The sequence below is a fragment of the Electrona antarctica genome (assembly GCF_951216825.1).
Source record: "Electrona antarctica genome assembly, chromosome: 14".
Lineage (NCBI taxonomy): Eukaryota > Metazoa > Chordata > Actinopteri > Myctophiformes > Myctophidae > Electrona > Electrona antarctica.
In genome coordinates, this window is record NC_136795.1 from 32,898,844 (window position 1) to 32,915,175 (window position 16,332).

At 43.4% G+C, this 16,332-nt stretch overlaps 1 protein-coding gene across 1 annotated transcript in view; it reads right to left on the reverse strand.

The window, feature by feature from the left end:
• The window catches only part of mrc2 (mannose receptor, C-type 2), a gene marked incomplete at its 5' end in the record, with an annotated part of 29,921 nt that extends 19,770 nt beyond the window's left edge, over positions 1-10,151 (reverse strand). Inside the window, 5 exons of the mRNA XM_079520819.1 lie at positions 94-207; positions 1,149-1,313; positions 2,268-2,441; positions 5,016-5,429; positions 10,004-10,151. Coding sequence (XP_079376945.1) covers positions 94-207; positions 1,149-1,313; positions 2,268-2,441; positions 5,016-5,429; positions 10,004-10,151 — 1,015 coding nt within the window. The remainder of the gene's footprint in view (positions 1-93; positions 208-1,148; positions 1,314-2,267; positions 2,442-5,015; positions 5,430-10,003) is intronic.
• Positions 10,152-16,332: the final 6,181 nt, after the last annotated feature.

Below are 16,332 nucleotides of genomic sequence, written 5' to 3' on the forward strand. Positions count from 1 at the left end.
GAGTTTTAAAAACATCATATTATGCAAGGGGATTGAATTTCATAATGTTTATTGAACATAGAACAGGTTGTGTAGGCCGGATAGTAGTCTCACCAGTCTCCCAGTTGAGGTACTTGAGTGGTGAGGAGTCAGCCCACTGCCAGCCACCATTGATGTCCAGGTCATTCAAACCAATCCACAGAGCAGCACTGTAACCAGTCAGTAGACCTAAAACACGTCACATCCTCCAAATTATCATCACATTATCACAAGAGCGAAAGATCCTGAAGATGGAATAAATGTATTTTGGTTTTGGTTGATATTGTGAGTAGAAACATAATGTACAATGTCATTTATATGACTGCATGTTGAGGGAGACGGAGTGAGAAAGTTATGCCTAATTTATTTTAAAAAAGCACACCGTCTGGTTAGTGTCCCACACCAAAGATACAAGCTCAATCTATAAGTTCATCACGGCACGCTGTAGAGCTTGTAGATCAGCTATTTTGGTGCAGGACACTATCGTACGGCAAAGTATAAGTCAGGCTTTTAGGGTTTTAGGGTTAGGGTTTCCCACCATTTTCCTATACTGACTATGTGTGGTCCGGAAGAGGTCAGCAACATCACATACACAGACAGTATATCCATCAGATATATTAGTACTGTAGAATGCACACGCAGTTCACAGCTGGTTCATTTCCATGCGACCTCATGTAAAAGAAGCTGTGTATGTGTTTGTGTGTGCGTGCGTGTGTGCGTGCGTGCGTGCGTGCGTGCGTGGTGAAAAAGTGCTCACTTTTTTTTATTTAAGTAAAAGTATCAATACTGTAATGTAAAAATACTGTAATGTACTTGAGTAAAAGTACAAAAGTATTGGTATCAATATGTACTTAATTCTTTATATGCCAAGTACGAGATATCTCGTACTTTCCCTCTACACCGGTTGTATGCCAAGTACGAGATATCTCGTACATAAAGCTTTATATCAAAAATGAAATGATGTTTCGCCGAACATCAACTTTTAACACTGGCCCGGTTGCTAGGCAATGCCTTGCGTGTGTGTGTGTGTGTGTGTGTGTGTGTGTGTGTGTGTGTGTGTGTGTGTGTGTGTGTGTGTGTGTGTGTGTGTGTGTGTGTGTGTGTGTGTGTGTGTGTGTGTGTACCCATACCATTGATGTATGTCTGCTCATGAAGCTTGGTGATGCTCAACAGGTCAGAGCCCTGCTGCTGGCAGCTGAGGCGAGCCTCGCTCCACGACAGCGTCGCCTGGAAGTTGAACTGGTAACAGCTGTCTGTCAGCGGGTCAGTGTCCCAGAACGTCTCGCAGTCATTGGCTGGAGGTCAGAGGTCAGCAGTGATCATAACGACAGTGAGTGAGAAGAGGACCAGTAGCGTACTATATGTACAGTATGACTCTTTGAACCAGTCTCAAGCGAGAGATGGCATTGTGCCACCGGCAAGCTACTTTATTTCTCCCCTGACCCCCCCCATTAATTCGCTAATAGTTAATTCATAATATACTCCCACAAATCAGTCTGTCTGTTTCTCATTCGCTTCAAGCTGACTCACACCCACCCACAGTACATCAGGTGTTCCATTTAAGCAGTCTCAGCTTGTTCAGATATCGGCGTTCAAATTCCCTCCACCTCCCCGGCTTCCTCCCTGTGGCATTTCGTTTTTGGTGATTCTGTGATTATAATGTGATTAATGGGTTGTTCTATGATATGTGATATTCAGTTCTGTAAGGGACGATTCTGTGCTTATAATGTGATTTATGGATTGTTCTATATTTGATATGTATCATTATGTATCTATGTGGTATATGGCATACAATTGAAAGTTGTTCATGTAATGATCTTTATCTTACTCTGCTCTGGGGGGGTTGTAATCAGATTGTGTATGTTACACAGATAATCTGTAATATCACATGAGCAGAGCCACACCGCCTAACTAAATGCAATATCATTGCAATAAATGGTTAATCCTGAGCTGAAGTGTCTCAATGAAAAATAAACATTAATTTAATAAAATAATCAATCCCTATTTTGGTCATTATAGGTGAAAATAAATGTAAAGGAAATCAAAAACTTTCACAAACATGGAAAAGAGCTGATCTACATTTTCACTAGGGTTATAGTGGGTTATTGATTCGTTTAAAAAGAACGTGCTTCTCGATTATTTTTTATGAATCTAAAAAGTAATCAATAGAATAATCGCTATGAAAATAATCAATGGTTAATAACAGCCCTGTGCGATAGACAGATATTGGCATTGAAGCGATGACTCACTCTTAACAGGACAGAAGCCCCAGCGCTCGTCCTTGCCATAGTTGTAGGTGGTGGCACACCAGAGATGGCCGTCCTCTCGACCGATACTAGTGCAGCTGTGGAACCACTGGTTATCATATAAGAAGGGAAAGTAGCAGGGTCGGCCGTGAGAGTTCCCCTGGATTGTGTAGATGTCTGGGGAGGTGGCACATGACAAACTTGAATTACCATCATGCAGCAGCAAAGACGCCTACTAGCTTCCAGTTATAACAGTGGTTCACAACCTGTGGGCACTGGTGGGCTGTGAGGATGCCAGTAGTGGGGCCCAAAATAATTTACAAAACATTAAGACTTTAATGATAATATAACATACAAAAATAATGTAAAAAGTAAACATCTCCAAACATGCTCTGAAAATGCACGTGTCCACCCATCTGACCACTTAGTGTTAAGTGGTTAGATGGGCCGGACTTGAACACTTTCGAGATTTTCAAGTGGGACCTGATACAGAAAAGGTTGAGAACCACTGAGTTATCAGACTGAACTTTGCTGAACTGAAAAACCTCATGTTGACTTCTGTTGACTCAATTGCTTGTACAATCAAACACAGTGAAAAACAGAGGATGATGTAACGGTTAAAATAGAAAGCAAATCAATGTGTGGGCTTTTGTCAGCAGGGGATATTTTCATAAAATAAGGCATATGCAACAAGTAAAACTAAAGTTATATGAAAAAAGGCCCGCAAAAATAGCTAAAACATTTCTCAAGAAAGCTAATTCCATCCTAGCTATGAAACCACAGACGTGGCAGATATAAACGTATGAAAACAAAATCCAAGACATGAAAATTGGGAACAGGCAAAAGTGAAAAGCTAAATGAACTAATGAACTATATTGGATTGCTATAATTTGACAAAATGCCCAGAGGTTGCCACCGCACCCTCTGCATTCCACTGGTACCATAGTAGGCCCTAGGGTGTGACGAGAGGCTTGACACAGCCTGGGGCAGAGACCGAGAGAGACTGGAAGAGGGTTTGTAATGTTACCAAAACACACACACAGTACCTCCACTAAGGCCCTATGGAAAGTAGGGCAGATGTGTTAAATGCAGGGGAAAGTGTTATAAAATATCCTCTTTGACTTCCCTCTCTAACTCCACCACAGAATGGCTGCTGCAGTTAAGCTGCTCCACAGCCTCTGGGCTGACTAATGTCAGAGGCATTCTGCTCCAACTGTGTTTACTTCACAAAGAAAGTTGCGAGGATTGGCACTTAAAAGTAAAAATGTCATCATACCCATTCCCCTGCCGCAAAAAAGAAGAAGCAAAAGCGCTAAACTTAGGAGAGAGGATAAAGAAGAAAGTAGAGGGAGATTTTCTGGTCTTAAGTTAAAAGCAGATCTGGTTTTAATTGTAGTCAGGGGGAGCCTGTGAACTAAAGACTGCGTGAGTAGGAGTAGTGATGCTGACATTGGACACGAGGAGAACCACTGTGTTAACTATATATATATATATATATATATACACACACACACACACACACACACACACACACACACATATAGGCCTAGTATAAAACAAATACACTTGAGGCATGGATACGGCAGGCAGCCAATTGTCCTCAAAATGCCCTGGGGATGACAATTTGCTGCATTCATCTGAAAACATACTGTACAGCTGTGGCATGCGCAACAAAAACACCACCTGCCTCGTAGGAGACCTCACCCAGAGCCACAGCAGGGCACAGCTGAAAATAGATGGAATAAGGGAAGTACAACATAGTCTGGATCATATGATGAAAAGAAACAAGTGTTTCTTCATTGCCTTGGTGACATTACCTTATGTCAGTAGTATCTTCTGACAAAGCCGTATCGGCTTTGTCAGATGGAGAACTAGTGGAAATGTCATATACGTAGAAGAGAAAAGTCTATTCTTGTTTACAAACACTGATAGAATTTCTGACCTGTCATCTGGATGTCAGGTCTATTGGTATAAACCTGTATAAACTATGTGGTTCTGTAAATCATCATCATACTATAATCATCATACTATAATCATACTATAATCATACTATAATTCTGACAATGTCTGTCTGAATGTCTGTCTGTGTGTCACTGTGACTGCCGTAGCTCCTCACTGCCTGCACCAATCACTCCCACTTTTCACACAGGCATTGACCATAATAATATGGAGGTCTTAACGAAGCCCTTTTTCCAATTTAACAAATTATAAATTAATAATTAATTTATTAGTGAATTAAAAATGCGAAAACGCACCCAGGGCGCAGTACCCCCTGCGGCCACAGTGCCCCCCGCGGCCACAAGGCATGGTAAGGGCTAGTAATAATAATATAATAACTTAAATTTATAATGCCTTTCAAAAACCCAACAGCGCTTTACATGAACAAAAATAAACAAACTCTCTTCTCTAGACTCTTTGGCTATTCACTCTGAGTAGTAACATACTGTACATGCTTAAAGGATTAATAAAAGCCATAAAACAGCACTTATGCTGACACTGCCTGCCTCGTTATTGAGAGTATTAATGCTCTTCCCTCTGAACTCTGTCAGTTTGGTCTCTGAGGTGTATTCTCCAAGGCATGAATAAGGATTCACAGTTTCTTCATTATCAACCACCACAAAATACAATTGAATCTTTACTGTATTGACCATATTCACATGGCGGCCATTTTGCTCTTATGTTTAAGGGGGTGGGAAACGGGGGGGGGGGGGGCATGCAAATATGGTCAGTAGCATACAATAACATACGCACCACGGTATGCTTCACTGCAGAGGTCCTGGTCTTCCCTGTTGAGCCGCCACTTGTGCTCCGTGACAGCGGGAGAGCCCGCAGAGGCGTTTGCTGTTGGTAAAGGAACGGGCATGTAGTTGTTCAGGTTCTCCAGCACCTGGCCGCAGTACCAGGTCCAGCGCACTCCGGGGGGCTGGTGGTCACAGGTATACATGCCCAGCGGAGACTTCCCCTGCCCCGGAGAGCCATCACTCTCTGTGGTCAGGCCCAGGCACAGCGAGGAACCCATGTTGAAGAGGCGACCCCGGCTCACCCATTTCCAGAGCTGGCCATCATCACTGCAAGAGGCCACCACGTCCACGGAGTGATCCCGCACCCCCAGGCAGCCGGCGGCCCCCTCATGAAAGAAAGAAAATACATCCGAGTCCAGTGGCCCTGCGCAGGGAGAGATGAACAATGGCGTCAGTCAATAATGCTGTTCAAAGTGTTCCACATTAGCTTCTGGTGTGAGGAGGGAAAATGCCAGGAGAACAATCAATTTAATAGATTTAGCCTTGGGTTAGAGCTGGCTTTTCAGTTCCTGTGATAACACACCACAACTTATTTTGTTTCTCTGACATAATTTATAAGAGTGTCAAGTTGCATTATAAACATTGCAGCATTTTAACCAACTGTTGACGAATAAACTCCATCTGCCCATCCAAAAGTGTAAATGGGAGGGATGTATTATGTAGTGAGATGTGAAAAGTGGTTACACATGTTTGTTTATGCGGTAATTAATCCAAGTTTAGAAATCACAATAGAATATTTCGCAATGCACCGTGTCTACGGTATTTGCACTATTCCAGACATTTGACCTGGAATGGCCTCTCCTCGTAGTCTAAATCTGAACAGGGTTTGCCTGTGGATAGGCAGCGGTTGGAGGTTTAAGGGACCAATATTGTAAAGTGTAAAGGAACTTAATACATGAGAACTTTTTAGTGAGTCTCTGCTGGTGAGAAAAGGCTTTGCTAAATATATTTTAACAGCCCCTGATTACCCTTTTTCATTCTGCAGCTGGAGGCAGCTGAGGCCTCATTGGCAGACATTACATCAAAATGCAGTAGTTTGAACAATAGTGGCCTGCATGGTTTCAGTCATAGAGCCATGCCACATACACAGTGCACTTCAACCAGACTTTTATTATCCAAAATAAATATAACACTAACAAAATGATGACTGAGCAAAGACGGAGCGTGTGCGTGCGCGCGCGCACACACACACACACACACACACACACACACACACACACACACACACACACACACACACACACACACACACACACACACACACACACACACACACACACACACACACACACACGTAAAAACATTGGGAAAAAATGGCTGAACTTAAGCAAGAGTGACTGGAATGTCGGGAACAAAAACCAACACTTCCCAAAAACTGTGTGGTTTTCTCTCATCACCCGTTTTGTTTTTTCTTCTATGTTTAACCTGCTTTAAGACACTGGACAATGCAGTTAAAAACCAAGCAGTCTTATACCCCGTTTTCACATAGCCAAAGTGCAGGAACTATAGTGGAAATGTTTTAATTCATCTCAAAACGGGCACTCGATATTGTCTGGCGGAAGTTTTGGTGATGATAGGAATTTTACGGCAAGCTTCCTAGTAATTTTTCCACAGTGTACTGGCAAATAAAAATGTCCCTGTAGTGAAAACGTTAGAAATCAAAGTACTGGGATAGTGTGATGATGACGTTGACAAAGAGAAAGAGAGAGCGTCGAGTCAGAGAGTGTTCTAACGGTCTTTGTGGGCCGTGGCTAATGTTTTTGCTGGAACAATTCTGGCACTGTAGTAAAAACAGCTTTGGAGTGTAAATGTGGTAACGCATGTTTATATGCCCTCTGTAAGAGAAAATCTGCAGCAAATAGAAATAGAAAGAGAGAAGGAGGGAGGGAGAGGGACTGGGAGAGAGTGCGTGTGTGTGTGCGTGCGTGCGTGCGTGCGTGCGTGCGTGCGTGCGTGCGTGCGTGCGTGCGTGCGTGCGTGCGTGCGTGAGCGAGAGAGAGAGAGAGAGAGAGAGAGAGACAAGTATATGGAGGGAGCAGCTGTGGCTCTGAATTGTGGTGCCGTTAGAAGTGCAAAAACGAAAAGCCCCAAAACAAACAGATCTGGGATTTAGAAGAGAGAAAGTGAGACCCTCCGCATTCCAACTCCACGGGCTCCTGCAAGGGGCCAGGAAGTGGGGAAGGTGGGAAATATCACTGTGTATTTAGTTGAAAACAGGACCTCTGAGTATGGGGATACTTTAGTACAGTGGTTCTCAAACTCTTTCATGCCATTAATATTTATTTGGCCCACAGACCCCCATCTGAAAAGGGTTTGTGCTAGCCTGGCTTTGACCAGAAACATAATGTGAATTCACTCACGCCTTTGGGGAGGAAGCATGAGTGAATACACGTTATCAGTAGTATGGCCAAAGTCAGGCTATAGGTTTGTGCCAGTTTGTGACCTCCATACACTATTTGTGTTGTTAAGATGTATCAAAGGTAGGCTATTCCAAAATGTTCAAACATTTTCAAGATTGTTTGAAGATAGCAGATCTACAAGCATGCAATGTGTCACAATGTGACACATTGCTATAATGACTTTTATGCTACTACCTACTACCTACTACTAATACTACTACTAATTTTGCTGGGGACACCCTGGGCTGGAACCCCCTCAAGAACCCTGCCCTGGGGGTCCTTTTACCCCACGTTGAGAACCACTGCCTTAGTATACACTCATACAGTGGAACTAATCTCCCACGTTGTATTAACCCTATACACAACCGGGTCACAATGCGACACGTTTTGACCTTTTAGATCTGCTGTTTTCACTATTTTGGAAAATATAATAATAATAATTTGGGGGTGGTTAGGCTCTGAAGCAGCCTGAGAGCAAGTTCTGAATTCAGTTCCCAAGCCTGGCCAAAGAAATTGGAAAAAAACGTTTTTTGTTGAATGAAACATTTTGATTTATTTCGGCACATGCCCAAAACAGGGACGCCAGGGTTAATGCAGTTAATAAGCTATATCCTTTTATAGATGGTGAGAAAATGGAGTGTCCTCTCAAAGCACTACAAGCTCCCTGTAATCTTGAACAGACAATAATCAATGTAGCGGTTGTAGCCCTCTTCTTTCACTCAACATCTGTGGTTGGCTTCTGGAGAACCAGTGTCAAGCTTGAGCGCCACTACTCTGTAGATGTAGTTACAATACAAAACACAATGGTTGTGCGGTTCAGCAAAACAGTATGCCTGATTTATATTTAGTTGCACACTGGTGCTGCACAGCATAAATTGCAGATATACAAGCTCACAACGTGTTGCAGCATGACACGTCGTGAGCTTATAGAGTTATTTTCGGTACACAACAACCGAGTATAAATCACTCTTGAGAGCCCCCGTTGCCAGTGGTTTGTACAGTGTAATCAAATATAATCACCGCCCTGCTGTGCTACATAGCCACCCATCTCACTGTAGCACCCTGTTGTTAGGCCTGTTTACTGTCCACTAATTGTGATGCCAGAAAGGTTCAAGTTGGAAGAACAACTTTTTGCCTGCCAGGGATACACTATACTGTGTGTGTAAGTGTGTGCGTGCGTGCGTGCGTGCGTGCGTGCGTGCGTGCGTGCGTGGCTGCGTGCGTGGCTGCGTGCGTGGCTGCGTGTTAAATCCCATCTCAAAAAGTAACTGACAGAAAGCATCTCTGACATGACATGCATATAATTCCATAATTCTATTATATGGTGCAAGTGACCTTTTTTCTTAAAATAATTGTTAAATGGCCCGGACGGCTGGCATAGATGTCCGAGCACCTAGACTGCCAAACCATTCCAGCCTGACAGCGTGTCACGGGTTTGAGTCCCAATCCCGACGACCTTTGCTGCGTGTCACTCCCCATCTCTCTCTCCCCATTGGCCTTTAAAGAGTGTGCATGCAACGTTTTACGCCGGTCGGTCCAACGTTGCTGAACATTGCTGCTCACAGAAATCTGCCTGTTATTGTGCCACGATGTGGCAGATGTGAAAAATGTAGGGTGGCATTTCTTCCTTGGCCTAGCGGGAATGATTGTTTCAGGGCAATCAAAGGCTATGTGTTCATGATTTAGAAGAGGAATATATATAGTATGTGGTTTGGAACAGACCCATCTTGTCTCTTTCTGTCATAGTGACATTGTCCTGCATCAGATCATATGTCCCTATTCAAATCAGGTTCTCCAATAGCCTCTTCTGTTTTTTGTATTTTTTGTTTTTCTCTGAGTCTCTGAGAGCCGTCATCCAGCTGACCCTCCAAACTTCATATTTCGTGTCAAATGGACCATACAAGCTTTGACTTTCTTTCACGGTTTCTGCTTTGCACACCGGTTTCCGGGATTGTGTTTCTATGGCCACAGAATATTAACCACCACTTCAGAATCAAACTGCATTGGAACAATTTTACTAAAATGCAACACCATTTGGTGTTGCTGGGGTTGGCCCGTGGATGGACACACTCTCTGACTTGGGAATCGGGATCTTGTGGAGACAACCAGATTTCCCCTACCGACTCACCAACGACCTCAGATCAGACGAGAGGACCCGCTGAAGAGGAGGAAAAGAAACTAACAACTTGTGGGTGCAAGAAAAGACAACCAACAACCTCCAACTTCCGTGCTGAGCCAAATTACAAAGGCAGCAAAACCACACACAGAACAAGTGTGTGAACAGGGTTCGCACTTCGCAACTGAAATAAATTGTTATTTCCAACAGCAGCAAACAGCAAGTGTGTTGCACGAGATGTGTGACTGCGGCCTAATGTATACAGGATGTCATGTGACAAAAAACATTTAAGAAAAGCTGTTGTTCGCTCGAGTCTGTCTTGGTGCATTGATAGCATTCTGGACTCGGAGTACTTTATATCTTATAAAAATATCGACTTTAAATAAAGGGCCCAGGGGTAGGGCCAGGCCTTAATTTTCGGGCCTGTTGAGAACTCTAGTTTGAACTCCAGTTCTGGCCAGATGACAGCACCGCTCGTCAGCAGTCTCTTCCGTGAGAGTGTGGAGGTTGTACTGCTGGGGCAGTACATCCGCCTGGGTGACGTCAGACTGCTGGGCGAGTGCAGTCGCATTGGCATGGGATGAACTTTGACCAATAAATCACAATGACCTGGGCACCATATACAGGGGGCTGATGTCACGTGATGTCACGATGCCCTGGGCACCTGGTGGGTGCTTGCCTGGGATGACCTGGGGGCTGATGTCACGTGATGTCACGATGCCCTGGGCACCTGGTGGGTGCTTGCCTGGGATGACCTGGGGGCTGATGTCACGTGATGTCACGATGACCTGGGGGCTTTGAGTTAGGTGACGTGACAGGGATTCTTTCAAACCATTATTTATTCTCGAAAGACATTGAGGTCACCCTCATTTTCAGTGTCGTCGAGATACACATAATACAACATTTCAAAGCAATAAACAAAAACAGAAAAGCAACACTTCTTGTGATGTAGCACGTATGTTTGAATTGTGGGTTAGGTGTCAAAAACGCAAGGTTTCATAGTTCACTGCAACCTCCGGTCGCAATAATATTTTGTGAAATTTAGAGCTGGCACTGGAACTGTCTTTGAACCAATACTCAATTTAAACTCAACTTCAAGAGACAAAGAAAAGCAAATATCAACAGTACAGCATCATAATTATTTCTAAATGTATCCTTAATTGTCGGCTTGGTGTTTGATATGGACCAACTCTAGAAAAATCAGATTGAGTGGAGGATTCCAGATTACCCTTAAACCATTAGGCCTGTGAAATGTAAGACACAACATCTCCCCTGCTGTGATCTCATCCAGACTTACACTCTGTTCTATGCCCTGTCACCCCTTTTCAGACTAAAGGCTGTTTCCTGCTGAAAAGAGAAGCTTAAACTCCAGCCAAGAACAACCAGCAAATGAGCCAAGAGAGGCTGATCTTCCCAGAACCTCCACCTCATAATCAGGTCAGCTTCTGGGCCAGGTTTCCCTGCTGGGAGGAGTGGGTGTTGGGTGTGTACAGAGGGGATGGGTGAAGAACAGGGTTTGGATGACTGATAAACAGCAAGACCATGGGACTTGACTAACTGAACCCTCTGACTTGACTATCTGAACCCTCTGACTTGACAATCTGAACCCTCCTGCGCACTCAGATCAGCCAACGCAGGGAAGCTGGAAGTACCTTCACTAAAAACACCGGGACAACGCTCCAAACGTCCCAAACTCTTCTCCCTTCTGGCTCCAAAACTATGAAATGCACTTCCCATTACAATCAGAACTGCAGACTCACTCCCAATCTTCCGCCGTAGTCTGAAAACACACCTCTTCAGACTCCATCGTGGCCTGTAGCTCTTGCCGTAGCACTTGCCCTAGCCCCAACGACCTTTACAGGCATATGCAAAGGCTTACATTATGTAGATATAGCACTATATATAATATATGCATAGTTTCATTATATAGATATTCCACTGTTACGTGATTCATGATATGATGTATTGCCATGTTTTTGTTTTCTCTGGATTAAGAGCGTCTGCTAAATGCCTGAATTGTAAATTGTAACTGCAGCTGGGTCCAAGTTGATGTGAGGATTTTCATTTTGACTGAATCAGCACCCACTTGATATGGAACCCCCACTGATGTGATGACACAGAGAAGTACGTCTCAGCTAACTGAGCGAAGTGAGATCTGGAAGATTCTTTAGGGGAAATAAATGTTCTTGCCCTGCATGAACCTCTCTCATATCTGAGTACTTTGGGGTTTTACAGTGCAGGATGAAAACGATATGACAGTATGCCTTCATAGATTCTCAAGTCTAGACTACCACCCTTCTGCCAAATCTCCAATTGGGTGTAAAGAGCAGCAAAGCCTCTAGGGGTTGCTAGTGGGGCTTTTAGAAATTAGAAATTGTTCTCTCACGCTATACAACAATCTGGGAATCCTTTTTTATTTTGACATATGTTGGAGATAAAAACAACAACAACATTCCATTAACTGGAAAATGTTATAAAAGCAACTAACAAATAGACAGGAAATTCCAGCCTGTGTTTGTTTCATTTCTGTTCTATGGTGGTCTTAACCTCTGAGATTAAGTGGGTTTAACTTTATCTGAGTTGTAGCAAATAAGAGTTCCTATAAGAAAAATCATTTTGTTGCTGCCATCAGCAACAAAACTTAACTTGGATGATGTGACTGATCACTGCTCACTGCCAAACCACAGTCTAACCGCTTATCTCACTAGAAGCCAGAGAGTTAAGGGGGCGAGAGACAGACAGACAGACAGACAGGCAGGCAGGCAGGCAGGCAGGCAGGCAGGCAGGCACAGACAGACAGACAGACAGACAGACAGACAGACAGACAGACAGACAGACAGACAGACAGACAGACAGACAGACAGACAGACAGACAGACAGACAGACAGACAGGCAGGCAGGCAGACAGACAGACAGACAGACAGACAGACAGACAGACAGACAGACAGACAGACAGACAGACAGACAGACAGGCCCTACGGGTAATGTCTAGATACGTTCATAGGCCTATAGCTACAGATGGTGCATGTGTGAAAGAAGAGTGACAACTGCATACCGTATTGTAAATTATTGCAAAGTTATTCATGCATGGTATAATTGTATTCATAACTGATTGCAGACCACAACTTTTTATTTACTCATAGAATGATGAAATTTATTGAAATTAGTTTTCAGTCAATCCATTTAAAGGAACATCCACTTAATTTAAGATTTCAAGCAGGCCAGGCATTTTAGTGTGATCATGAAAAGCAGATTCAAGGTGGTCTTTATTGTTACGTCTTCATGTGTACAGGTACACAAGACAAGAGTAACATTTATTTTTGATCGGTTCCTCTGTTCAGATATCAGACAATAAACTCTAGTCTGTCCATGTCTGTCCATCTCTCTCTCTCTCACACACACACACACACACACACACACACACACACACACACACACACACACACACACACACACACACACACACACACACACACACACACACACACACACACGTTAAAAGGTCAGACAGACTGTGAGGAATGAGGATTCAAAGACAGTCAAAGCAAAGCAGTGCCAATTGTTTATGCTGATGTGAGGAGATAGTCTGGTATCTTGCCTTAACAGACACTGGTGCATGATAACACAAAGATTCTATTGCCCTACTCAGAAATAAGCTCCAAAATAAGCGGATTGCTTTTAACATATTCATTTCAACAAATGTCATCATTCTATGGGTAAACAAAAGAGGTGTCTGTGTGTATAAAATGTATATACCCCCCCCCCCCCACACACACACACACACACACACAGACACACCGTTGAACCCCACTTGGAATAAACAAACTTTCTCAACTGCTCTCCTTTGTAACCATACAGTAGTTTGTCAATAGGTGACCGAATTCAAACACAACTTCAGTGGCATGTAAGTTATAGTTGTTTTTTTTTGGCAGTGCTTATGATATAGGCTAATTCATCCCCTTGAGTCCGACTCTAGTCCTGAGTCTCCTGACCCATGGATTCAGGCGCTGACTGAGGCTTCACAAAAGAAGAAAACGATGAAATGTCTCATTCTTAACCCCGATGCATTGCAGAATATTCACACCTAGCGCCGGTGACACAAGCATAGTTTCTCGTTGTGATCCCATTCGCTACTTGCATCAACATGGACTGACTGAGTTAATTGCACAGGATGTTAAGGTCACACCAGCCCGCAGGGTGCCAAATGCAGCGTCAGTCCATGATGGCCGTATAACAATGCAAAGTAGGCTAACATCCGGCACTAAAAATAGTACAAAGAAAGAAATCTAAACGAGTTGCCCAATCAGCTGGCTTACAAATATAATGCGTTGTGGAGAATACAATAAATAAATACACAAAAACACATTAGTAAAAACATAAGCCCACACAGACCCATCCCCCCTCCCCTCTCCACATCTGGTTCCACTCAGAATTCGGACTTTCGTTCGTGGCATACCAAAGCATCATAATCTGAAATGTACAGTTTAACAGTTGACGGTGTTATTTAGCAACATATGCAAAGTATGACTGAAAGTTGGTATGACGTTCCAGCCAGATTTAGACTGCACTACTTTTCGAGTTTGCATGAATGAAAAATACAGTACTTTCAACATTTTCCTACCTGAAACGGTCCTCTTAAGTTCCAGACTAAAGATGAATAAATATAAAGTGCATTGGTAAAAATGTAGGCAGTTTTTCCATGTTTTCCTTGAATCCCTGTAACGATCACGGCCGTTGTTTTGCATGCTCACAACTGCAACAAAAAAAACAGTGAGCCGGAGCGACTGGAGTGCTTATTTCGGGACGGATAGATGCAGTAGTGAGAGCAGCATGAATGTCTGTCTCAGTCCTAAATGAATGGGGTAGCCGCTGCGTCACCAGTCTCACGTCAGTGTTTGTACTCTTTGCAACGATGGATATGTCCAACATCTGCCACGATGTAGGCTGCACGCATTTTGTGTCAGAAAAGTCACAAATGTTATCGGGTTAAAGCTTAAAAGTTCAACTGTGAACTGCCCCCCCCCCCAAAAAAAAAAATCTTATGGCCAGTGGCCACAGAAAATAAACGACTTTATGTCCAGTTATTTAGAACTAAAGTACCCCCCCCCCCCCCGTGGATATCTGTGTAATGTGAGAGCTTCTTGGCGTGCCGTGTACAGTATGTGACGATGCATGAGACATTAACGTTCTTCTGCTACATTTCCTTGTCAAATTATACATTTTGGCTACACGTTTTATTTAACAAGGACTCAGTTTGTACTAAAACGGTCAACAGCGGGGTAATTATACCAAGTGATTAATCTGAGTTCCCAGGAGTTTTATTTTTCGCCACTAGGGGGGCGAGAAACCAAGTGATGAATTGAAAATGAAGGATCCTAATATGGAAACAAGCCTTAGTGCTTTCTTTCTTTATTATTTTGTAATCCTCTTAGCAGACCTTGTATACTATTGAACTGCACATTCCTGTGCTTATTCTTCAAACTGTTAAAAAACCTTTTCAATCAATTGACCTGATTAGTATACCTACTACCTAATTGATTAATCAATCAATCAGGTGTCAAAGTAGGGCCTAGTTCACACCTACACAACAAATGTTCGGTCCGTGTGTGATGCCTGATTGCTTTTTGATTGCTGCTCCAATTCATTTTCAATGGGAGTCACATGGTTTGACCAAACATTTTAGTTTGATGAGGGGGGAGCATTCAGCAATCAGCGATCAAACACAAATGTTTGATCAAACCATGTGACTCCCATTGGAAAAGCATTGTGGTGGCCCAAAAAAACAAAAAAACGACCAAACATTGCTTGATTGGTGTTTGGTACGTGTGAATGAGGCCTAGGCTACCCATGAGGATTTTCTGGTGGGGCTGATCAACACAGTTCGTTTTCTATTCAATGTCTAAAGAGCAGCTCCAGCCAGGATATATATGATGTGGGTTTACTAATTATAGTCTTGGTACACCGGGTCTTCAATTAAAGGGATTTAATTGTTGCTGCAAATGACTGAGTGGACTGTCTCAGATAAATAGAACTTCCTACACGGACTTGTTGTGATGCATTGGTGGTGGGGGGCATTTCTTTTAGCCTAGTATCACCAGAAAAAAAAATGCAGTGATATAGTATGGCCATGCAAGGCTACATTACTTTACCCTGAGCAGTGGCTCACAGCCCCAGCCTGATGACCTCAAAAGGCAATTGCCTTTCGCTTAGTGGTAAGATGTTGGCTTTCCATGCGGAAGTCCCGGGTACGATTCCCAGGTGTTACAATGGTTCCGTGACCCGGATCGGGTTGCCCCGTAGGTCAAAATGGGGGTGAGTGTAGCAGAGTGGCTCACAGCCACAGCCTGATGGCCTCAGTAGTAATACAGCTATAGGCCCTTGGCTTTAGTGGTTAAGATGTTGGCTTTCACGCGGGAGACCGGGGTACGATTCCCAGGTGGTACAAGAGCACAGCAGCACCAGTAGATTAATGTCCCAACTGTGATTCCAGTGAGACCTGTGTTGTATGTACTTCCCTCTCCTGGGCTTGGTTGCACATCTCTGAATTACTGTCCCATTTAAGGGCAAATTCACACCGAGTTTGTTTGATTCAAACTGTTCCCAAATACAATTGCCTGGTCGCCGCTGCTTGGCCATGATTCACATTGGCCTTGATTCTTCCGCACCAGACCAGAGTACACTTCATTCTACTTACTGGATTCACTATTCAATGCTTTAACATTGCATCGATCCATATCCGAGTACACTTCAAT